General features: G+C 54.1%; 2 protein-coding genes across 9 annotated transcripts in view; one reads left to right on the plus strand and one right to left on the minus strand.

Moving 5' to 3' along the window:
* Window positions 1–476: 476 nt before the first annotated feature.
* Window positions 477–13729, plus strand: CAMK1G (calcium/calmodulin dependent protein kinase IG). The gene is made up of 13 exons (XM_032133047.1): window positions 477–926; window positions 4441–4558; window positions 5978–6106; window positions 6375–6449; window positions 7118–7256; window positions 7386–7509; window positions 8007–8082; window positions 8605–8717; window positions 9989–10067; window positions 10482–10569; window positions 11029–11630; window positions 12065–12181; window positions 13142–13729. The coding sequence occupies exons 2-12, from the start codon at window positions 4467–4469 to the stop codon at window positions 12156–12158; spliced, it is 1611 nt and encodes a 536-aa protein (XP_031988938.1). The 5' UTR covers window positions 477–926; window positions 4441–4466; the 3' UTR covers window positions 12159–12181; window positions 13142–13729.
* Window positions 13730–14009: 280 nt separating this feature from the next.
* The window catches only part of LAMB3 (laminin subunit beta 3), a 41450-nt gene continuing 30951 nt past the window's right edge, over window positions 14010–24508 (minus strand). For 7 of the 8 annotated variants that reach the window (XM_032133043.1, XM_032133044.1, XM_032133040.1 and 4 more), the window contains 13 exons: window positions 24307–24462; window positions 23569–23765; window positions 22609–22720; window positions 21819–22191; window positions 21214–21374; window positions 20012–20220; window positions 18835–19038; window positions 18072–18216; window positions 17055–17262; window positions 15926–16067; window positions 15633–15809; window positions 15091–15244; window positions 14053–14577 (listed from right to left, as the gene is read on the minus strand). In XM_032133043.1, coding sequence (XP_031988934.1) covers window positions 14441–14577; window positions 15091–15244; window positions 15633–15809; window positions 15926–16067; window positions 17055–17262; window positions 18072–18216; window positions 18835–19038; window positions 20012–20220; window positions 21214–21374; window positions 21819–22191; window positions 22609–22720; window positions 23569–23765; window positions 24307–24462 — 2375 coding nt within the window. In that variant the 3' untranslated portion in view covers window positions 14053–14440. Of the gene's footprint in view, window positions 14578–15090; window positions 15245–15632; window positions 15810–15925; window positions 16068–17054; window positions 17263–18071; window positions 18217–18834; window positions 19039–20011; window positions 20221–21213; window positions 21375–21818; window positions 22192–22608; window positions 22721–23568; window positions 23766–24306; window positions 24463–24508 lie in introns of all 8 variants that reach the window. The other variant, XM_032133038.1, reaches the window with a different exon arrangement.

Raw genomic sequence — 24508 nt, forward strand, 5'->3', positions numbered from 1 at the left:
CCACATCCAGAAATCCTAACAAAGTCCCTGTGGAGTTCCCAGAGATGGAACCCGAACAGCAAAGAAAGGAACAACACCAAAGAGCCTTCGCCTTGGAACCAAGCTACTGAAGGGAAATATATTAAGAAAAAGAATGTGATTTTCAAGTATTGCCTCAGAGCTGATTTATTCCTGACATAAAACTAAACTTCACAATGATATGGACTTTTTCCATGCATTATTCTAGATGGCAGTGTAAATCAACTGAGAATGCAGTCAGTAAAGTTGTTATTGCCAGCTCTAAAAATCCCACACTGTAGAAAAGATTCAAAGAATTATTAATATTTCCTCTATTCCTGTGTGCTGTGCTTGAGCAGGCACACAGAGGGAGGTTTTGAAAGTCAAAATAGAGCTATTGTATGGAGTAAAATAGCCCCAAATTCCAGGCATGGAGATTAACCTCAGCTCAGTGATTGTTCTCCGTGGGTTTGTGCCATTTAAACGGCGAGGAGCATCCCCTTCCCAGTGCTGGAGCTCCTGCTGGGAGACCCTGTCCCAGCCCAGTCCCACAGAACTCCCAGCGCCATCCGAAGGACAGCGGGGCGGTTTCCAAACGCTGAGGAGTCGTTTGTTTGATGAAGGCAAATTCTATTTGTGTTCCACCTGGGAACATTGCAGCGCCAGCCCGGGCAGTGGCAGGAGCTGCTGGCCCAGCCCCGTCCCTCTGGTGCCCGGTGGGATCGCTGGCACTGCCGCTCCTGCTGCGCTATCCCCGTGCTCCTGCTGACTCCCCTGCTTCCCAGCTCGGTGCTCCATCCCTTCCTCCTCCTCCTCCTCCTCCTCCTCCTCCTCCTCCTCCTCGCCGAGCCCGGGCAGGCTCTAATCCCCGCAGACTCGGAGCTGAGCGGGAGCAGCCAACTGGAGTTGCTTTGTCTGTGCTGACTTGGGTAAGCAAAATATTCTTTCCTTACGAGCCATTTGCTGTTCCTGCTCTTGCACTGGAGCAGGTGGGATCCCCGCTCACCTGCTTTTCTTTAAAATGGATTTTATCTTGTAACAGGGAAATACCGGAGGACTTCTCCTCCGTAGTATCCTCCAGCACTGGTGTTATATTTAGCGATTTCATAGAAAGCTGTCTCTGGCATTTTACTTCCAAAGTATTTTAGGAAATCTGGGATATTTATAACGGAAATGGAGATTTTTGTAAGTGTTCCCCAAGTTGCTTTGGAAGGGGTGGCGTGGTGGGGGGAATACGGGAGGTTTGACATGGGTTTGTTTTTAATGGCGAGCTCGTGGTTTCAATTTCTTATTCTTTTGTCCCTGAACACGGAGGCTGCCCTGGCACTTCATTCATTCATTCATTCATTCACGTGCAGATTTACTTGCTTTGCTGTATTTTTTTTTAAATCAAAGCCCTTTGAATTTGTATTCTCCTCTTTCTCCTATAAACTTCTAATTCCAAAGGCAAACCCCTGAAAGCTGCATGTCTGTTCCCCCTGCACATGGAAGTTTGTCACGAGACCATTAATCATGCCTTACAATCATTCTGCTAATGCAGTGCATCCATTCAGAAGCAGGGTCTGGCTGCAGATGGATTTGTTGCTGTGGGATATGGAAGCAGAACAAATTTCCTCAGGAAATATTTAAGCAAGGTCATAATAACATCCCTGGCACTCTGAGCAGTGTCGTGCTGGATCAGACAGAGCAGAGTAGTTCGTTGGCTCAGGCTGTAGAAGAGCCCAAAGATCAGACATTAATATCAAACCTGTTTATTATCTTATCTCTAGAACGTAAACTCGACTGAAGCCCTGCATGTCGCTGTATTTGTTATGATGGGGAAGAGGGAAGCTCCACAAATTAAAGCCATGTTATGCACTTCATTTTCAGCTCCAGAGGTCCTCCCCTGCATTAGTTAATGAGCTCTTCAATCTCATTATGCAACCTTAGCACACCGGTGTGCTTGCACTGCCAAGAGGTGAACGGGCAAAAGGGCACCACAGACCCCTGTTGGGATCAGGGTTAAAATAACGCGTATTCCATGTGCCTGTGGGTGCCCTCCGTGTGCATCCCACTGCTGGGGCTGGAATGTCCCCAGGCACACCTGGAGGGGTCAGGACGGAGCTGACAGGGGAAGGAGGGCAGGGCAGGGATGGGAGTGTGCAGATGGGCACACCACAGGGCAGGAAAAGCTGCCAGTCCCAGCACAAAGTGTGTGCCCAACTTCTGCCACGTTCTTAGTCCTGCGGGAAGCTTCTCCAGCTGCGTGGGTCGATCCATAAACCCAGGTTTGTGCACCAACAGTGGGACAGGTGAGGGCACTGGAAAGGGCACAGGGTGCCCAGAGAAGCTGTGGCTGCCCCTGGATACCTTGGAAGTGTCCAAGGCCAGGCTGGAGGGGGCTTGGAGCAGCCTGGGACAGTGGGAGGTGTCCCTGTCATGGCAGGGGTGGCACTGGATGAGCTTTGAGGTCCCTTCCCAAACCGTTCTGGGATTCTGGGATTGTTGCACCAGAGCTTGAACAAATAACAAAAGACAGACAACAAATACATCAAAGGTTGCATTGTGACCAACTGCTGTCAAGTGCAACAGGTGACTTAACCAGAGTGAGAGACAAAGATGGGCTCCCAAAGACTCAGGGAATTCCCATTCTCCTGATCCCATAATCATGGCTGGACCCAGGCTGCCATGTCCTGCACCATGGCAAACACTTCCCCTTGTACCAAAAGAGGAAAAATCATGGAGAAGGATGTGATCCAACATGAGGGGAGTTGGCAAGTGTCCCTCACCTGAGCACATATGGAATCACAGGATGGTTTAGGTTGGAAGGGACCTTAAAAACCATTCCCTTCCACCCCCCCTGCCATATGCAGCTTTACATCTCAGGAACTCAAACATTCCATTATTTTGCTCTCAAAATAGCAGCATTTACTCCCCTTCCTCACAGAGAGGCGAGGGCAGGCAGGAAATGACTTGCTGATGATGGCACAGAAAAACTGAGAAAGCAGGAAATCAAATCCACGTGTAGGGAGCGAGAGCTGCTCATCCAGCCTGTCCCCAGCACCAACTGCCACACACCAAGTGACAGCAGGAGCAGCTCTGACAGGAGCAGGTGATTCACAGGAGACTGAAGAAAACAGGATACTTCGTTCCGGTGGGAGCAAAATCCGCTTTAAAATAAGGAACTTGTTGAATTCACAAGGAATTAAACATCAAAATACTCCAGGAATGGAGCTGAAATGAGCCAGGATTGGGCAAATTTAACCCTTGGGCTTGAATGGGCCAAATGCTCAGAACTGAGTGTCCATCACGCCACTGTCACCTCTGCCCAGTGCAGGAGGGGTTTGTCTGCCCTGGGTCCCTCTGCCCCTCTCAGGCTGCCCATGGAGCTGCTCCCAACCAGGACGTGCTTCAGCACAGGAGCCCAAAATGCCACTTGTCCCCAGGGCCAGGCTGACCTACTTGGGTTTTTTTTCTTTTTTCACCTCATATTCTCTGGTTGGCAGCAGGCTGGGAGAGGAGTGAAGAGCTCCTCTCAATTTCCCTGTCACTCAGCACCACTGCCAGCCCGGGTTTGATGTTTATTTAAGGTGGATAAAACTCACCTGCCATCACCAGCTGAATGTCTCTGCCAGCAAATTCTCCTTCTGTGATGTTCCATGCCTGTACATTTGGGATGGGCAGGTGACTTCAAAGAAAACATTATTTAGGGGCATAAAATAATTGGCAGAAAGGTTTCTACTGATTGATCAGCATTTTTGTGAGGGACTTTTGACCTTCACTGATTTCAAACAGCAAGATAAAGCTGGGTTCTATAAGGAGCTGCATTTCTAAGAGTTACACAGGCATCAGAAACCAGGAGGTAAATAAAGGTCAAGTTCATGAGGCCTTTGGTGATTTTATGGACTGAAGCCTTCAACTGTTTACAATTGAGTCAATTTTGGTTTCAATAATATTAAATTAACCTTTAAAAATTGTGTCAAGGAGCTGAAAACCCTGCAAACGTGCTAATTAAGGAGATAAAGTAGGTTCAGGACGAATCCAATATCTAAGCTGTCTCTCATGAAAAAAGACCTTTCAGCTTTTCCTCTGCTTTAATACTTCTGCCTTTTCCAAATGGATAACTAACATCCATGAAAGCTTTTGCTTTGTCTTCTAAAGGCCCAGCTATGTCCCACAGTTCCTGCTCTGGGAAGGCAGATTCTCCACACTCCCAGGGATGCTCCCCATGCCCCTGCTGCCCAGGGTCACTTTTACATCTGTTTTTCCCTCTTTTCCAGGCTCCTTTCTCTCCTTCCATTGTCCCTCCAGTCCTTAGACCCGATCTCATTATGAGTGCTGAGGGGTTTGTGGAACATTTCACACCTCCGAGACCTCGGCCAGCTCTAATTCTAATTCTAACTGGGGAGTCCTGGGCTTCCTGCAAGCACAAACCATGTCAGGCACCTCTTCTCCCCCTCACAGCGTTCCCTGCTTCCACTCTGGAGGAGATGGGGCGCAAGGAAGAGGACGACAGCAGCTCCTGGAAGAAGCAGACCAGCAACATCCGCACAACCTTCATTTTCATGGAGGCCCTGGGATCGTGAGTACCAGCCCTGCCCTCGGGGCAGGAGCACCCCCAGACCCGGCTCCCTCCGGGTCAGCCCGGGAACAGGTGAGGGGTGCCCAGGGCTGCTGCTGCTCCAGTTCCCAAACAGCTCCAAATCCCCCCAGCCCCAGGCACAGCTGAGTCCCCTCTGCCCTTCCCTCCATCCCCTCTAACCCTGATGGAAGCCTGGATAAGTTTTTGCTCCGTTCCTGCCTGCTCCTGCTGCTGCAAGGTCAGGGCTGGCGCAGGGAGAGGAATGACAATAACAAGTCGTATATTTAGCTCAGGAACCCTGACTCAGTTGGGGAATGAAACAAAAACAAGGATGTTGGAGTTGTACAATCCTTCCCTGTTCGTTAACAGCTTAATTTGCCTATTCATGGGGATGAGACAACAAAACATTTCCAAGGTGGTGGGGGAGGAATTGAATTACCTCCACCAGCAAGTTCTGTCATGGACAAATTTTCTGTGACTTCTGAGCCCATGACAAAGTTCCCAAAGAAGCAGCTACTCCAAATTCTGTGCCTTGTCAGCCTCAGAAATTAACTGAATTATCCAGCAGCTTTCACTAAAGGAATGAGGTTAGAAAAAGCTTTGTTCTCTCCTATCCCACTTGTTGATTCATCATTTTTAATAAGGGGCATAATTATTATAAACTGTTTGGGACAGAGATGTAGAACAGATGCCCCAGCAGCTGATTTGTAGGTTGTTCATTTCCTACTATCGCTTTAATAGGAAAATTTATCATTAGCAATTGGGATTTTTCCCCACATGCATTGCTTCAGCTCCCTGAAGAATTGAAATTAAGATCTAGGACCTAAAATCACCTCAAACTTGTTATCACTTTCCCCCAGGGTCCACAGCATTGCCCTTCCTTGCCCTGCCCTCAGCTCCCTGCAGGGCTTTGCAGACTCAGAGCAAATTCCATTTCATGGCCCCCAATTAATGTCCCGCGGGTTTGATGAGGATTAGTGAGGACTGACCTGGCACAGTGTCACTGTCACTGCCCCGAGCCTCGTGCTCAGCTCCCCAGGACGAACCTTTAACAGGATTTAGGGCTTTAGGCAGGTTATAAATACCTGCTCCTGCTGCTTGGGGTGAGCCCTGGCCAGGGAGGGAGCAGCCACTCCCTGTCACTTTGTCACTGAGGGGACACAGGTGGAAGCAGGTGACACCAACCCAAGCTGCAGCTCCCCGTGGGCTGGGCTATCTATTTTATAGATAAAACTGTGGGGTTTTATCTATACTGCATAACCTTGCCTTGAATATCCTAAGATTGGGGCTGCTGGAGGTACAGTTCCAGCTTTACAATCCCACCACGTTGTTTTCCCTGGCTATTTCCCCTCTCTGTCGGTCCCTCCCAGCTCCCAGAAGCAGCACCCACTGAAATGCAGCTTCTCCCCCTCTCTGCAGAGGTGCCTTCTCAGAGGTTTTCCTGGTGAAGCAGAAGAGCACTGGCAAGCTCTTTGCTCTGAAATGCATCAAGAAGTCTCCTCTCAACAGGGACAGCAGCTTGGAGAACGAAATAGCAGTGCTGAAAAAGTGAGTGTTACAGTCCAAGGAACGCTTCTGACGGACTGGGTACCTCAAATAAAGGGTCTGGTCCCCACCACTGATGGTGCTTGGTGCTTCAAAAGGACTTGGATGGGCATCAGTGATCCTCTGCCACACAGGGGGAGGGACATCAGCCCCAGAACACCCCAGTGAAATTTCACTGGTGATTAAAGCAAGATGACCATCGGGTTTCCCACCTCAGAAGCCCCTTCCGTCCTTGCCAGGTTTTGTTTCTGACCCATGTTTCCCTTTGCAGAATAAAGCACGAAAACATTGTGACTTTAGAAGATATTTATGAGAGCACAACCCACTTCTACCTGGTCATGCAGCTGTGAGTACCATCAGAGCCATTTCTGTGGGGCCACAGGGGCAGGAGCAGGGGGATTTCAGCACCCACACCCCAGAGCCCCTCAAGGGCCCATTCAAGCACCCTCAGTGCCAAGGTTGGAACCAACCCGGACACTCCTTGTGGCACCTTGGCTCATCCCCGTTTTAACAGCAGCTTTCTAAACCATGATTTGGATCTATTTATGCAAATGAATTCCTCACAGTTTAGCAGGGCAGAGGCAGAAGTATTTCTAATTAGAGCTGTGCCACGCAGGGTTTCTAGAAATGGAATGGGCACCGTGTCAGCAGAAGAGAAAGAGCCCTGAGCACCCGGCTGCTGCTGCTGCTGCTGAACTGTAAATTTAGCAAAGGACAAAAGCCTATAACCACTTGTGGAGTAGAGCCTGAGGCAGGGCTGGATACCTGCAGCTCAGCCCTACCAGGATTTACCTCACAACCTCACCCAAGTTCCCCAGGTTTACCAGCAATCCTCACTGGCAGCCTGGAATCGCACCCAGGAGCATCCATCGGCCTCAGCCTCCCAAAAGCTGCTGCCCGAGGAATGGTTCTGCTGTAAAAGGACCAGAAACTCAGCTGACCTAACACCAAAGCATGATTAGCTTTGTTTACGTTTTTTCCAGTCCTTTTCTGTCTAAGCTGCCCTCTCCACAGGGTGTCTGGGGGAGAGCTGTTTGACAGGATCCTGGAACGAGGCGTCTACACAGAGAAAGATGCGAGCCTGGTGATCCACCAGGTCCTGACAGCTGTCAAGTACCTCCACGAGAATGGGATCGTGCACCGGGACCTGAAGGTGAGCCCTGCCCTGGCTCCTGGCCCGTGGGGAGCTGGCAGCTTCACCTGCTCTGCCCCACCACCTTCTGCTCCTCTTTGCCATTTTCCTGCCACAAATTTCACCCTCTGACCCCCGCCGTGTTCACAGCCTGAGAACCTCCTTTACCTCACCCCCGAAGAGAACTCCAAAATCATGATCACGGATTTTGGCTTGTCGAAAATGGAGCAGAACGGGATCATGTCCACAGCCTGTGGGACTCCAGGATACGTGGGTGAGCCAAGGGGCAGCAGTGGGGTTGTGCTGGTGGATTTCCTGGAAAACAGTTGTGCACGTACAGGACATTGCCTGGAAGAAGGGAAAAAAATACATCAATACGTTGCTAATGACATGCTACTCACAGATGAACTGCACAGACCCTACAAACAGGTGTAGGGACTGAAAAACATCAAAACTTTTAAAATGCAAAGAAAAGGGTAATTTTGAGAAAAATATATTTATTGAAAAAATTATAAAAATTATTTTAATGCAATGGGATTTTGTTTAATTCCCACCAGACTACATTGGCAGGATGCAGCTCCCTGGTTAAACCTCACTGTGCAGGCAGAGATTGTCTGTGGTTCCTTCTGTTTAATGGCATAAAATAGATACAAAAACCACAGACCAGTTCAGCTGGGAAATGGGGCTGGTGCTGGCTGAGACTGCTGCTTCTCCCAGTGCTGGATAATTCATTACTGCTCAGAACTCCCCTTTGGTTTTGCTGTCCTGCAGCCCCCGAGGTGCTGGCCCAGAAGCCCTACAGCAAAGCCGTGGACTGCTGGTCCATCGGGGTGATCACCTACATCCTGTGAGTACCAGCAAGCAGCAGCATCCCACTTGTTTTTCCGTGAGTTTCCCAACTCCCCCGGGGCTCTGCGGAGCGGCAGCGGGGGCGATGCCAGACCTCCTATTTTTCTGTGGAGCACAGCACTGAATTCCTCCTAAACACAGGAATTAAAGGGCTGTGGGGAATCAAGTGCAGGAGCGGAGATGAAAGGAATCACATTTGCTCTGTTCTGCGCCTCATCCTGTGCTTTGTTTTTCTCCAATTCCCTACAAATACCGTTCCATCTTCCCGGGGACTTTTTGTTTCATTCCCTCCCACACCGCTCAGCTCGGTACCAGCTGTGGCTTTGTCCTCTCGCTGCTGCAGGGAAGTTTTTAACTCTTTTGTGCATCTTTACAGATCCACTGAGCAGAGAGGGACGGAGGAGCGGGCAGAGCAGCTCCTCTGCCACTCCTCACTCCTGTGGCCTCCCTGGGCTCTGGAGAAGCCTGTGCCCACTTTGTGGTGGCATTGAAGGGCCCCTGGCTCTGTGCTCTGTTCCAGGCTCTGTGGGTACCCCCCTTTCTATGAAGAAACTGAATCCAAACTCTTTGAAAAGATTAAGGAAGGCTACTACGAGTTTGAGTCTCCGTTTTGGGACGATATCTCCGAGTCAGGTAAAGCTCCGGCACTGGGAAGCTCCACGCTCCCTCCCGCAGGCTCAATCCCAAATCCCCAAACCAGCCAAGCCCTGAACGCCCTGTGCTGCCTCAGCAGGGAAGGGGAGGGCTGGGGCTCTGAGTGGAGTCACTCACACAGCAGCAAGCCCTCGGATGTGGGGATGGTGGGGATGATCAGAGGCTCCATCTCCTCAGTGCTGGGGGAATGATGCCAAAGCAAAGCTGCCCTGGCAGACAGGGGGGTGCTTGGAGCCTGCCTGGAATGCAGCATCCTCAGCTGAGGCCTTGGTTAGTGTAAACCTGATTTTCACAAACGATTACTGAGCTCTGAGCGGGCTTAGATTTCCCTTGGAAGTGTCCCAGGCCAGGCTGGATGGGGCTTGGAGCAGCCTGGGACAGTGGGAAGTGTCCCTGCCCAGGGTAGGGGTGGCACTGGATGGGCTTTAAGGCTCCTTCCAACCCAAATAGTCTCTGATTCTGTAAGAAGGGAAACTCCAGGGGTTTTCCGCATTTTTTTCCTATGTCCTGTCAGCCACCACTTCCCCAGCCCAACCTGCTCGTGGAGCTCCCCTGTGCACAGCTCACTGCAGGCTGCATCCTCACGGCCCATTCCAACATCAATCCTTAATACAAACAAACAAGCCTAGCAGGGCTGTGCTGGGGTTTAATAACAAACATCACGATCCCTCCTGCAAGAAAAAGAAAAAAAAGGGGAGAGATGTAAAAGCTCTTCAGGGCAACTTCTAAATCTGCTCAGTTGGCACTTCATGGTTTTTAGAGTTATTTTTTAAGTGAATAATTAAACTGCAACTCACACAGTCTAAGAGTGAAGTTTGGCACATCCACAGTTGATATTTTTTCATCTGGAGCCTGTCCCTATGAGAATCTCCCTTTATTGGAGCAATTACAGAATTACTAAGGTTGGAAAAGACACGCAAGATCACGTCCAGCCTTTGAATGAATCCCACCATACCCACCAAACCACATCACCAAGTGCCATCTACTCACTGTTTGAGCACTTCCAGGGATGGTGACTCCACCGCTGCCCTGGGCAGCCCCTTCCAGTGCCTGACCACTCTTTCAGTGAAGGAATTTTTCCCAATATCCAACCTGCACCTCCCCTGGTGCAGGGATACAAATCCCTTCTAATCAGGGCTGACCTCTGTGATGTTCATCCAGCAGCATTTCCCATGTTCTGTTAGGGCCAGGTCTGGCAAGAAGGTGAAAATAACCTTTTCTCTCTGTTTTTTTCCCCCTTTCCCAAACAGCCAAGGATTTCATCCGACATTTACTGGAGAAGAACCCAAGCGCGAGGTTCACCTGTGAGGAAGCCCTGCGGCACCCGTGGTGAGGGGACAGGGGTGGCCATGGGGATTCTCCAGCCCCCATGTCTCGCTCCATGTGCTCCGTGGGAGCTGGGAACAGGAGCATCCCTGGGAACAGGAGTGTCCCCCACCCCGTCATTAACGTCACTGCCGCCCCCGCGCTGGCTCCTTCTTGTGAGCAAAGAAAGCAAACGATGAATAATTAAAGATGCAATTTGTGCATATTTGCCTCCACAAACAGAGGCAGAGAAGAAATCCCACCCTGAGCTTTCTCAGGCTTTGAAGTGTGTGTTTGTGTTACATTTTGTTGCTGTTTTTCCTTTGGGTTTAATTATTGCTGATTGAACGTACGAAGCAGTTCAGTGCTTCCAGAATGTGGACTGCCTTACAAATGCCATCTGCTTACGAGCCCATTTTCTTCTCTTCCCATCTGCAGGATTAATGGAAATACAGCCCTTCACCGTGACATCTACCCATCTGTCAGTGCTCAGATCCAGAAAAACTTTGCAAAGAGCAAATGGAGGGTAAGTGGCTGCTGCCAGGAGCCCAGAGCCATTTCACCAACAAATACCAGTTGCTGTCAGCCAGCACGGAGCAGGGCTTCAGCTGGGTGGGTAAGCACCCAAAAGTTGGGATCCTCCAAAGCTGGATCCTCCACACTGCCTGCAGTCAGTGTTTGCAGGGTGTTTGGAGCAATATTCCCTGCTGCAAAGTGAGCTGGGAGATTCACCACAAACATCAAGCTCCAGGGCCTCACCAGGAGAGCAGAGGGCAGGGGGCCGTTCCCAGCTGTTCCCCATTTTCCTCGGGTGGAAACTCCAAATGCATCAGCAGCTTGCACTCGATGGAAAACACGGAGTTTATGGCAGGAACGTGCCCGTGCCAACAGCCAGTGCCAACAGCGCTGTGCCCGGTGTCACCTGGGGGGACAACGTGTCCTGGCAGCACCAGGTGCTCACCAGGGGTTTTGTCTCCTTCCCCAGCAAGCCTTCAACGCTGCGGCCGTCGTGCACCACATGAAGAAGCTGCACATGAGCGGCCACGGGGCAGCTGAGAGCTCTGTCCCTGTCACAGAGACCTCAGAGCCCCCCAGACCCAGCAGCCCCACGGGGACCCCCCCGCCAGCAGCGCCAAGCGGTGACAAGGACACAGCGCAGGGCCCCTCACAGGGGTACCCAAACCCACACACTCAGCCCGAGCAGGACACAGGAATGGGCGAGGAAAAGCTGCCAAGCCCCCCGGAGGAGGGACCCCTGCCCAGGGACAGCAGCCTGGCCCTGCCGGACACCCACAGCCCCCCGGAGGAGGGACCCCTGCCCGGGGACAGCAGCCTGGCCCTGCCGGACACCCACAGCCCCCCGGAGGAGGGACCCCTGCCCGGGGACAGCAGCCTGGCCCTGCCGGACACCCACAGCCCCCCGGAGGAGGGACCCCTGCCCAGGGACAGCAGCCTGGCCCTGCCGGACACCCACAGCCCCTCGGGCAGGAGCTCCTGCGGCTGCAGCCCCTCCTGTGTGGGCCACGAGAGGACAAAGGTGTCCTCCTGCTCCGAGACAGCGCTGCCCAAAAAGTCTTCAAAATCCCAGTAGGTATCCAGGTCCTTTCCATTAACTTCCAGCACATTGTATGGGAATGACCATCCCTGGAAGGAGATGCCTGGCACAGGGGCTGGTGCCAGGTGGAGGGAGAAGGGGAGGAATGAGCCAAGGCTCTGGCTGGGAGCTGTGCCCAGCCCAGGCTCTCCTGGGTGTGTCTGAGCACGGGGTGGGCAGGTGGCCCCGGCTGGGTCGCCCGGCTCTCCACAGACTGGAGCACAACTGGTTTTCCAGAAAAGCTTTCAGTGTTCCAAGCTGCTGGTGCTGAGTGCCCAGACCCTGCTGTGGCTGCAGGGGCTGCACCCAGCCATGCTTTGCTCTCATAGCTGATGTTCTGTAATTAACACCACAATCCCCCTGCAGAATGACTGTAAATAATTGCTATTTCTCGTCTTTCTGTTCTGTTCCACCCATTCCCAACCAGTCATTTCAAGTCAGAGGTTCTTGTTCCAATGAAAACCAGTAAACACTCATCTCACTGTGGCACTGGGCAAACTGGAGTTTGTTTGATCATGTGATGGAGGCAGCCACCTGGTCAGAGGTGAGTGCTCTGCAATCCAATCACCAGCTGCTTTTAATTAATCCAGTTAGGGCAGGCAAAAGAGAAAGGCACAAATAGCACAGTGACTGTACATGAAGTAAATGAACCCCGGTTTTTTGCAGCAGAAAAAGCCTTTCACCAAACCTCCTCTCAAGCAATGACTCAGCTCTCAGCTTCCATCAGGGCCAGGCCAGTGACTCTGAATCCAACTTTTACATCACAACAAGGTTGCCCAGGAACATGAGAGAGGAACCCAAGCATGGGTTTGTCACACCAAACTCTACAATTATTTCAACCTATTCATGAGGGAAAAACACTGGTGCAAGCCTCTCCCTCAGCTGGGATTGGGGCTGTTCAGCCAGGTCTCAGACCATGAGCAAAGGGCTGACAAGAGCTGCGGATGCAGGGCTCAGCACAGGCAGGACCTCTCTTTCCCACATTTGGCCCAGGCAGGTTTAAATGTCTTTGTGAGCAGAGCACAGAGACGCTCATTTTGTAAAGCAGAGTAAAATAATGCGAGTTTGATCCTGTTTGACCACAGCTTGGCTCAATCCTGCTATCATCTGCATGGCTTTGTGTGTGAGCAGTGAGAAGCTTTGCTGTTAGATCCTGCTCTAAGGAATGGCCCAAAGGTGAGCTCCTGCTGGCAGAGCTCTCCTCAAAAGCTACGTCAGGGAGCTGCCTCCTCTCATGTCCTGTGCCAGTCTCCGCTGATGAGGTCGTTTGAACAGGACTGCTACGCACAAAGGATGAACAGCAGAGACAAATACGAGTTAGAGCCACTACAGACTCCAAAAAGGCCCATTCCAACAATCAGTGCTGTGACAGCCCTTTGTAACCGAGCCCTCAAAGGGATCTGAGCTGTCCCTCGCCCCCACTGCTGCTCATTAGCAGCACGTTCTGCAGGCAGCAGTGAGTGAAACAAAGCCCAGTCCTCACCTGGAATTCTTTCTCTTGCAGAACCAGAAGGGCTCTTTTACTCTTTTCTGCACTTCAGAGCCAGACACCGCCAGTGTGAGCAGGAAAGGAGGCTCTGCCCCGCCAGCAGCTCTCGGAGAGCAGTGACCAGCTGGGGACAGGGGCACAGTAGTGCCAGGAATCCATCGCTGCAGTGGCCTCGAGGTGTTTCTGGATCATCACAGCTGGGAGGAGGCACGGGAAGGTCTGAGGCTCCTGCTCCCACACCCAGTGTACATTATCCATAGGGCATCATCAGTGCTACAAGCTTTTGTTTTCTGTTTAGTTGTCAATGCACAAATGCACTGCACAACACCAACCCCATAAACCAAAGCCATGCAGAGCTTTACTCCGTGGCAGCTCAGCTGTTTTTACAACCCTCACCCTCTCCACTCCTTGTGCTTGGTTAGTCCCAGGCTTTGGCACTCTGGAGTTCAGCTGCCCAGCCCTCACTGCAGCTGCAACAGGAGAGAGAACCTGCTAGAAGCCTCCCTGTGTCTGACAATAACACAGCAAGGTCTGAGTTCCGCTTCCAAGGCTGTAATTGCACAATGAATACTTGCTTAATAAAGCTGAGTTTTGTTTTCTAAAGCGCCTCTTGGTTATTCATAGAAATCTGATGTGGAAATGGTCTGTTAAGTCCCTCCTAAAGCTTTCCCTGTGCATCCCAGACCTGCTCCCGCTGGTGTTTCTCTGGCAAAATGTTCCGTGGTAAATAAGCAGATTGTGGCAGAAAATCAAACAAGACATCTGACTTCACCTTCGACTATGTGTTTCTCTAATTTGCATAAATATAGGTATGTTGTAGAGAGGGAGATAAAATTCTCCGTTTCTCTGATCTGCTTATTTGAAGGAAGATCTCAGAGGGAAGTACTGAAGCCATGGCATGTTTGAAGAATTAACTGCAGCACAGATAAAAAGCTTTAAAAGACCCCACAGGAGGGCTTTAATTTGAACAGTGAAATTCAGCTTAAAGAGCTTGAATTGGCTAAAAGAAGAAAAAAAAAATGTCCTGCTTTCTAAAGCCCTCTGGAAATAACAACCTGGGGATGTGTTTATTTGCCACGGGAGCCTGATGTCTCTCCCCTTTTCTCCTCCAACCACTGGGCAGCTTTGGCCAGTCCAACCCACTCTGTGGGGCTGCTCCTTTGGTTCAGTGCAGCTATTTTCCAGAGGTATGGAAAATTAACTTGCTAAAAATAGAGATACTGGACACAGGAGAACTCCAGCTGGAAAACGGGAATGAATGCACCAGTCCGTGTGTGCAGAGGAGGCAGCAATGCCCTGGAGCACGGGGGCTCCTCAGGAGCACCTCTCGTAGTAGGCAACTCTCTCCTTGATGGTGTCCCGGATCCTCCCCACCTGCTCCTCCAGCCCTGACAGCCGGGACAGCCTGGACATCAGAGCCTTGTTGCCTTCCTGAATTTCCGACTCCAAAGCTGAGGAGAGAGGGCAGGGAAGGGCAGGGCAGGGCAGGGCAGGGCAGGGCAGGGCAGGGCAGGGCAGGGCAGGGCAGGGAAGGGAAGGGAAGGGAAGGGAAGGGAAGGGAAGGGAAGGGAAGGGAAGGGAAGGGAAGGGAAGGGAAGGGAAGGGTTACATGGTGGGGTTGGGCTGAGCCTCCACCTCCCTCCTGTGCAGCTCTGATGGGGCAAGAAAACCAACATCCTGCACTGCCTCTGCTCCCCCTCTAAAACAACCCCAACCAACCACTCCCAACAAAGCCATCTGCTTTGAATGCTTAAAAATGGAAGTGAGTGTGTGGAGGAAAACGGGAGCACAGTGGCATTTGAAAACTCTCAATTTCCTGGCACAGCACCACCAGCTACAGCCCAAATCCCACCCTCTCACTGCCCAAAGTGCGTTGTCCTCCTCGTCACTCCCTTCCCTCACACCACAGCAGTCCAGGAGCTGCTCCCCAGGGCACAATTACGCTGAGTTTGCGAGAGCCTTACTTTCCATCCTGAGCATGATGCCCATGGTCTCCTCGAAGAGGGCCTGCGCCTCCCGGCCGATGCTCTGCACCCTCCTGCCCTGCTCGCCCAGCGCCGGGCTCTGCCCCATCCTGCCCTGCAGCTCCGTGTACAGCTCCTTCACTTGTGCAAAAGCCTGGGGAAAAGCAAACAAGCACTGCAGGTAGGATCCAGCAGGCTGCAGAGAAGGGGTTTTTCCAGTGTTGAATCCTGCTTAGATATTAAATGGATGCTGCACTAGAGCATTGTTACCAAATGTGTGACAGCTTGTGATGCACTCAAAGACTGACAGACAGCTCCATGGGCCACTCTGCCTCAGGCAGGACAGACCAGAAATGAGTTCCCAGCAAAGGTCGTTAGGATTGGGAATGACTCTGGAGAAATTCAGCTGTGGGATGATGCTGCGATGTGACAGCACACGAGCCATGGCCTGGACAGGAAAATCTCCTCTCCTCGTCCCGAGCCAGGACACAGCTGGCTGCGCTGTGCTGCTGCTGGCAGCGGGGACACCCCGCAGCTGGTACCTGCTGGGCACTGCTGGCCTGCTGTGCCGCTGTCCCCGCCATGTCCTGCATGTCCCCGGCCCGCAGGCGGTTCTGGTCAGTGCCGCGCTGCAGCTGCGAGAGCCGCCCGGCCAGCCCGGCCAGCCCGGCCCCGATGGCCGCCACGTTCCTCTCGGCCGGACCAAGGACAGCCTCGATCTGAGAGCAGAGGGATCCACGTCAGGTCACATCCAAAGGCCCTCCCTGTGCAGGGACCAGCTCTGCTGGCCGAGGGACTCGGGATCGCTACTGGGAAGGCACCGGGCATCGCTCACCTCCTCCACACGCTCCTGGATGAAGCGCAGGGAGGAGCCCGAGCCCCTGAGGGCCCCCTGGGCCTCCAGCAGCACCGTGTTGGCTCGCTGCAGGGTCCCCACCACCTCTTCCACGCTGCCCTCCACAGCGTTGGCCCGGTTCCTGGGGAAAGGTTAGAAGCAGCCAGGAGTGAGCGTGGGTAAGGGCACAGACTGGAAGTCGAGGTCACAGAGGTAAAATCAGGGAGCTTGAGAAGCAAGACAGGATTGCTACTGGGAAAGTTGCCATCTCCCATCCCCAAAACCCACAGGTCTGGACTGCAGCAGGTTTCCTTGTGAGAGAAACATTAGTTCCACTTCACAGCCTCAAGCAAAGGAGACAAACTAAGACGGGGAGAGAAACACCTTCCTTCAAACTAGTCAGAAACACTTCATAGTGCATAACAAGGTATCGAAGGGGAAGCAATAACCATGGAAGCAGTTCCAGTGAACAGTTTTCTGCTCGCAGTGGGACTGTTCAGGCTGGGTGGCAGAGCCCTGGAGAAAGCCAGGCTCCCCTGTCTCATCACTTCCAGCAGGTTAAGCAGGTGTCAGACACTGCCAAGGAGTTTACAGACTTATCCTGCTGACCTTCTCACTGGGGAATTGCTGCAAGTCAACTTGTGACAAAGCAGATACTCCAAATTGGCAAGGACACCCTGTAATTACTTTTTAAGGGACCGTGGAATAATCCTCCCAACTTTCACCCAGAAAACAAATAGCCCACTGAATCTCCTCATGCTCTCTTGTGCAATTAGGATGTAGGTCACCAATATCAACTAATACCAGGGCAACACTGTCATGTCCCAACACAGGCACTCGAGATAAGAGAAAAGCCTCCATTGCTTTTGATAAAGCCCTTCTTGTCCTGGTATCTATAATAGGATCTATTCTTGGTAGATTTATTCGCCTAGGGCCCCAGGGAGGTGTCTGGAGATTGCAGACTCATTCTTTTAGGCACTGGATGGACACAGAAGGTTCTGGCCTAAAACTTCAGATTGTGCAAGCCAGGACAGCTCAGGCAGAGCGAGATTTGAACCCAGCTGAGAACCACCAGTTCCACCCCAGCCGAGGGACCCTCAGCTGCCAAAGGCCTTGAACCCCCACCGACCTGGCCTGTTCTGCCTCCTGCTGCAGCCTCTTGGCCCTGGCAATGTCCTCGGCCGTCTGGGCAAGGATGTCCTCCGGGCACTGCAGCTCCGTCGCCAGCTTTTGGATCTCGGTCATTTTCCTCCGGACTGCAGCAGCGTCCGTGGGGAGGTGCAGGGACAGAACTGACTCACTGATTTCCTGGATAGAGGCAGGATCCGTGTCCTTGTCTGCAGACAGACAGCATCAGGAAAGGTGGGAGTGCAAATGCAAGGGAGGAGGAGGGCAGACACCCATGCACATCTCACACATGTCTCATTCCAGACAGCTGCCAGCATCCCTTCTGAATTAATCTCTTTGAATTCCATGTACTTCTCATTCACACCAGCAAAACTTTCAGCAAACAGCTGAAATGATACCTTGAATTTGGCAACGAGAACACCATGGCTGAGCCCAGAGCAGTCAGGAAGCCCTCACTGAGCAGATGAGGGTGTGTTTCAAGACAAGCCTTTTTTCATTTCAGAAATAAAAGTTAATAAATCAGAAGCAGGCATAGCCCAAGGGACATTAGCCCAGCGATTAGCTCAGAAATATCTTCACTCATCATTAGCACCAGGCAGCACCAAATGACCTGATTTTCTTATTCAGCTAATGCTCAGGAGGCTCATTATGTTATTACAATCTGTCTGTGAACAATAAGTCATCCCATCAGTTTGTAGGACAACAAGGAATTCTCATCTGATTAACAGCCTGCTCCAGAGAAGGGTCATCTGTCTGTTTGCATCACTGAGCCTGGCCAGAAAACCTCTCTGCATCGGGTCACTGCTGGCTGCAAATCCCCATCCCCGGAGTGTCCAGGGAGCACCTGGACGTGGTACTCAGTGCCCTGGGCTGGTGACAAGGTGGGGATCAGGCACAGCTTGGACTTGATGACCTTGGAGGTCTTTTCCAACCTCATTGATTCTCTGATCACTGTAAAAACCAGCTGTGTCCCTGCACAAAGCAGGCTGCAGCCCCAGCCTTGCAGTGCCAGGGGTACCTGACAGGAAGCTCCGCACTCGCTGGATGAGCTGCCGGATGCGCCGCACGTCCCCCTCGATCTGCGTCCTGGTCACCCCCAGCTGCTCCACCAGCCGCCGGGTGCTGCTCTGGATCTGACTCGCAGACAGCTCTGTCGTCTTAATCTGCAAACAACAGTGACCTGATGGTGCCTTCTGCTCGTCCTAGAGGCCACAGCCCTGCTGCAGCTCCGAGGGAACTGGGCAAGGAAACGATGCTCTTCCCTGTTCTCTCTGTGCCTGAGCTTTAAAGAACTGTGAACGTTAAAGATTGAGGGTTGGATCTGCAAAGGAGGCTCTCAAAGAGAGACAGCACCTTTCAGCTTCTAAAAACACCTTTGAAATGGATTTTGAATGACTTTGAACCCTCACTTTCTCTTTGCAAGGCACAGAAAGAAGCTGCAAGAGCCCTAACACACAAACTCTCCCTGATTCCACCAAATGCTAGAGCAGACACACCTAAAGGATCCAAGAGTTTTCCATATTCCCACCCCTTCTGCCGTACTGATCCCAACCCAGGAGTGAGAAAGATTTCCTTGTGGTCTGTCCAGAGCCACTCACGTGCCTTCAGCTGGGCAGGCAGGACCCACGCACACAGCAGGAAGCCTCCCACTCAAAAACTCCTGGATTTCTGAAGCTACCCAAAGGATCAAGCCTCAAATAAGGTTTGAGGTGGGGCATTCCTCACTCTCTGCTGCGGTAAGCAAAGGTCCAAGCAGGGGGACAGGCAGTGCCCACACTCACCAGCTGTGCCGTGTCCCGGATCCGGGCACTCAGGCTGCCGAACTCCTTGGCCGCTTGCCCGGCTGCAGCCAGGGCCCCGCTGGCCAGCGGGAAGAGGCCGCGGCAGGGCCGGCCGGCCTCGCAGGCAGAGCTGTTGTCCCGAGGGCACAGCAGCCCCTGGCAGCGGGCAGGGGTGCACGGCTCCACTCGGGCCCCTCCACACACCTGGGTAGGGAGAGAACAGCTGGAGTTGGGCAGCGCCCGGCTGGAGACCCTTGGTGCCCGTGGGGGGCAAACACAGAACCACAGGGGCTGCAGACCCGGCCAGGGCAGCTGGGAACTGCTGAGCTCGAGCTGCAGGAGCTGCCTGGGCACCAGGAGGGAGCGCAGAGGGGCTGGCAGTGACACGGGTGGCACAGCCCAAAGCACTGCAGATGTGCCACTGTTGGACAAGGGCAGGCAGAGCTGGATGCCCACACCTGAGCCAGCGACACCAGGTCAGCATCGCCTCACCAGCCCGAGCTGGAGCAGAAACAGGAGCCAAAGCCCAGCGGCTCACGATGAGTAACAGCACATCTGTGTGGAGCAAACACCTCTGCAGAACCACCCATCCACCCTGCACTGTTTGCTGTGGGGAGACCTGGACCAGAAGCCCCTGGAGAGCAGCAGCAGTTTGCACTGCACAGCATCTGGCAGAGTCAGCCCCAAGCTCACACTGCAGCAGGGGCACGTGCACAGCCAGGGCCAGGCTGGCGGCTCGGAACGTGCTGGTGCCTCGAGCAGCAGAGAGGAGAGGCTGGTGGTCTCCACAGCAACCGACACTGAAATGGATCTCCATGGCAATAACAAAGCAGTGAAGGAGAAATAAGAGAAACCTCATCCAGAAATTAAGTGGTTCTTAGAGATACCAGAACTGCCACAAGAGAGCCCCCAGAGGGAAAAGCACATGACTGGGAGGGGGTGGTGGGCAATGCTTTGGGATCTGTAATCCCCGGGCAGGGGCTGCTCAGCCAATTCTCCACCGATGGCCCCAGCAGCAGCTGAGTCTGTCTGGACAGAGACTTTGTCCTGCCGTGCTGGCCTGCCTGAGGAGATGGCACGGCTGCGAGGCCAGGCTTCTGCCTCCCGAGCTCTGCAGGGCCCCCCGAAAACCGCACACACCCCGTGGGGAAGTTAAAAACCCACTTTGCATCTTCACCTGGTTGATGACAGGGGTGAGGTTGGGGGCTGAGGCCAGCTCGCCCTTCAGGGCCAGCAGCTCGGCCGCGGCCGCAGCCAGGCCCCGCTGCAGCCCCGCGGCGCTCCGGCGGCTCTCCCGCGCCTGGGCCAGCAGCCCCGGGGCACCGGCGGCCAGGCTGCTGGCACTGCTGGATGTCTGGTGGGCAGAGCGGATAGTCTGGAAGGCTCCTGTGGGAATAAAGCCGGTAAATGGCACAAATGACGCACAAATGCAGCACAGCCCCTCGGCGAGGCGCTGGCTCTGCCCTGCAGCGGCTGCCTGCACAGGAGCGGGGTGCAGCCAGGGGTTAGTCACTGAGGCGTCACCAAAAACTCCTTTTAATTCCAAACACCTTCCAGCCATTCCTTCAGCGAGCTCGAGGTCTCCTGAAGGACTGAACTCTGGGTTGGGGTTAAAAGGCTGAAACAAAACTGAAGGCAGCCAAGGCACACGTGCTGATCCTGGGCTTTCGCAGGGCAGGACAGATTTCAGAGCCTTTTCCCAGCTCCTGAGCAGCCCCAAAATTCCTCTCCAGCACAGGCTGGAAGGAGGGTGGCCAGGACATGGAGCTCTGAGCCCTGCACGGACAGAGAGGTGCAGAGTGAACAGCCCTGGTGCAGCCACTGGGCACAGCTGGCACGTCCCCGAGCTGAGTGTGTGCTGTGGCAGCGAGGGGACAGAAGGGAGGCACTGGGAGAGGAGCTGGAGCGGAGATCTCATGGCAGCAGCCACCAGCAGCGTCGCAGGGCTTAATTAGCTCTTCTCCTCCCAAGTGCCTGACAGCCGCCTGGCTCTCTTCCCCACCCTCCATCCCTTCCATCTGTGCACAACCTCCCTCCTCTCAGCCATGGATTCAGTGACACTTTCCCAGCAGGGCTGTCCCCTTCCCCCCCTCCCCGGCAGCAGAGATTGTGCTGGTGGGGAACAGGAACACAAATGAGCTCCCAGCCCCAAAACACCAGAGCAAATACCCCAGCAGTGTGAAAGCCCAGGTCATGGAGCAGAGGCTGCATTGGAAGCATCCCTCTCACTGGGAAAGGAGATCTGTTTGCTGTTCTGAGGCTGACAGCAGGTTAAAAACTCCTTCTCATCCGCCCATCCGGGGGGAAACCCCAGGCACAGTCACGCTGAGGTAAATTAATAACTGCAAATGAAGAGATGTTGCAGCTGCAGAGCTGTACCTGACAGGTCCGTGCTGCGGCTGGCTTCAAACTGGGTCTTCTTGCTCTGGTACTGGGAGTTGGTGGCAAACAAGCTGCTGTTGAGGGCTTCGAGCTCCCTCGAGAGGGAGGCAGTGTCATCCAGGAAACGAAGGTCAGGATTTATGCCTCGGACCTGCTCCCTAGCAGAGAAAAAGAACAAAATGTGAATTAAGCAGAGAGCAAAGCACCTACAGACAGAGAGCAGGGCTGAGAGAGCCATCTGTGCTGGGGCACTGCCAGCACCTGGCAGAGGGGCACTTCTGAGCCCAGGGACAGCTGAGGACCCGCCAGGGCCTCACAGGTTTGCAGAGAGAGGGGCTGGGCTGCAGCCCCCCACAGCAGGGCCTGGCAATGCTGGATGTGCCCTGAGAGTGCCAGCACACAGCCTGCCCACGCTCCTCCTGGGTGCACGGGACAGGCACACATGGAAGCGCTGCTCTCCTGCGTCCCCGCTCACTCCGTGAGCAGAGCAAGGCATTGCAGGGACAGGAACAAAGCAGAACCCATGCAAGCAGCTCCCAGAGAAACCCCAGCAGCTCCTCCTGGATCAGGGATGTGCCCCACAGGCAGCACCCATCCCTCACCTGATGGCAGCGAGCGCACTGCCCACCTGGGCCAGGCTCTGCGGTGTCACAGCGGAGCGGCCGAGGATCCCCTGTGCCTGCTGCAGGTTCCCCAGCGCCTGCGAGAGGCGAGGGCCGAGCCGGGAGTCCCCCGTGCCCGTGGGCAGCCACGCCGTGGCGTTGGCCAGGCTGGCCTGGCGCAGGTGTAGGCGCTCAATGTCCCCGTCGTAGGTGTGGAAGCAGGGGTGGCACAGCTGGCAGCCGGGGTAGGAGCTGCAGTGGCCCCGCTGGCACTGGTCACAGCGGGGCCCAGTGACACCGCTGCGGCACAGGCACCGGCCCGTGGCCTGGTCACAGCCCACCTCCTCCGTGCCCTGGAAGTCGCAGTCACACTCTGGGACAGGAAAGGTGGAGAGAGAGAGAGGTGAAGCCCAAAAGAAGGTGGTGCTGAATAACTTCATATCTGTATAAGACTAGCCCTTAATTAGGGTTAATGAGATCCCAACCTGACGTCCATCCCCTCCCACCAGCTCCTGCAGCAGCTGGGACAAAGGTGGCATGGGCAGAAGAATGGGAAGAGCCCCTGACCCTGTAGGGCCAGCCCAGGGTGGCCCAGGGCCTGCCCAAAGCTGCTGGGAGGGCATTTGTGGATACTGCAGATGACCTGGGAGGCTGCTCCAGAGAGGAAATTTCTCTTGCAAAACAGCATGGGAACTGGGATGTCAGGACATGGGCCAGCTACGCCTTTTCCCAGATAATCCGTGATTTCACATGGGAAACGCCAAGCCAAACCAAAAGGAAAGGTCCCTACCTGTGCACCCTCCCCGTGCATCTCTGTAGTGCCTGGGTGGGCACAGCTGCTGCCCCATGGCCGAGCACGTCTGTCCCGTGAAGCCGTCCCTGCACGGGCACTGTCCTGTGAACTGAGAGGGGAACACGTCAGGGACATTGCTGGACACTCTCCCTCAGCTGCTCTTGACCACCAAAACCAGCACATGGACCATTTCCTCTGCTCAGTCTGTGCCCAGGCCGTGCCCGTGCTGCCCATGCCAGGCTGCACCTCAGGCACAGGATGCAAACAGGCTCCAAACAGCCCCAGCACCACAAGGAGGGTGTTCAGCCTTGTTTCAAAAACAAAGCAATCGCCCACGAGCAGCTGCTTTGCCATCTCAGGTCTCCTCCCCACGCTGAGCTCGTTTGGAACCTATCTTAGGCTCTTAGAATTTGTCATGGTTTGGGGTTTTTTACATTTAACTTTAATTTTCCCAGTTGCCTCTTAAGCCTGAAGTGGCACACATGCTTTTCATTGACAAATGAGCATAATTAACTTCCCTCGCCTGTATGAAGATGTCTTATTAGGGCTTCCTTGATAAATATCAGGCTTCTTAAAATGACTTAATCTTGCCTCAGTAATTACCACCTTCTTTCATTTTCCTGAATAATCTGTCATGGTGTTTTCTAGGAATTAGGAGAAGGAAAGTAAGAGTGGGATGCACTGGGGAACACACGGCTCTTTTTGTGAAGGTTCCCATGGATGGGACAAGACAAAGGAGCCACCCAACAGGTGGGTTTGATGCTCTGACAGGTCCCCAGTGAGGGGACACGTGGCCGTGGCACCCTGGTCTGTGCAGCTCAGCCCCCAAGAGCCCCTCACAGCAGCACTTGTGGAGTCAGGAAAGGAAAAAATGGAGCAAGCACAGGGAAACAAAAAGGAAACCCTGCTGAAGGAAGAGGCGTCACCCCGAGGCTGCCCAGGGCGGGCTGGGGGTACCTGGTTGCACTGGGGGCTGCGGGAGCCGCGGGGGTGGCAGGCACAGGGCCGGCAGCCCTGCCCGCTGCCCAGGTCCCAGTGCCCGGCCGCGCACTGCCCGCAGTCGCTGCCCACCACGTTGGGCAGGCAGGAGCACCTCCCGCTCTCATCATCACAGGGCTCGTCCTGCCGTGTCCCCAGGGCATTGCAGGCGCATCCTGGAACGCGGAGGGGTTGGTTTGGGATTGGTACAAACGAGCGCAGAGCACCAGGCCAGCCTCCCGAAGGACCTAGTAGCCACCCAAAGGGGCTCTCCCGTCTCTCCCTTCCCACCCGAGCTCAAGGGATGTGCACCTTGCTCTGACAGCCCCCCCAAATGCTGCAGCAGGAATTGGAGCCCAAGGGGTCCCAGCATCCTCCAGCCCAGGGGGACACAGGCCTGCCCTGACCCACGGCTGCCCCGTGCTGCTGCCCCGCTCTGCGCACGGCATCACCTCCTGCCTGCCCTGAGCCCCGGGGGCACTCAGATACAGCTGCACCCCCCAAACCCCACCTGCCCTGTGCTTTTTGCTAAACTTACACCTGAAACCACCCCCAGACTGAACAAGGAGCTTTTACAAACCTTTACAAAACAGGCCCTTGGCTTGAAAACCCCAAACCAAAGCTGGGCAGGACCTGGGTCCCTTTTGGGGCCACGGAAGGGGCAGAGGTGGGGAGGGGGCACCCCGGGGGCAAGGGGAATGTCCCAGGGGTACTCACTGCGGCACCCAGCAGGGTTGGCGCCGGTCAGCAGGGCAAAGCCCGGCTTGCAGAGGTGGCAGCGGTCCCCCTGCACGTTGTCCTTGCAGACACAGCGCCCTGTCACCGGGTCACAGGCAGAGCCGGGCATGGTGCCATCCGGGTCACACTCACAGGCTGCAAATGGCCAAGAAATGTCCCAGCTGAGGGGCGCAGGGGCTGG

The sequence above is a fragment of the Corvus moneduloides genome, chromosome 24, assembly GCF_009650955.1.
Source record: "Corvus moneduloides isolate bCorMon1 chromosome 24, bCorMon1.pri, whole genome shotgun sequence".
In the NCBI taxonomy this organism is placed as follows: Eukaryota; Metazoa; Chordata; class Aves; order Passeriformes; family Corvidae; genus Corvus; species Corvus moneduloides.

Excerpts from the sequence above, each read along its gene's own strand:
- CAMK1G (XM_032133047.1), top strand. The coding sequence starts at position 4,467 with ATGGGGCGCAAGGAAGAGGACGACAGCAGCTCCTGGAAGAAGCAGACC. Across the intron at positions 4,559-5,977 it reads TTCATGGAGGCCCTGGGATC|AGGTGCCTTCTCAGAGGTTT; the intron begins GTGAGTACCAGC and ends CCCTCTCTGCAG. Across the intron at positions 10,068-10,481 it reads GAAGCCCTGCGGCACCCGTG|GATTAATGGAAATACAGCCC; the intron begins GTGAGGGGACAG and ends TCCCATCTGCAG.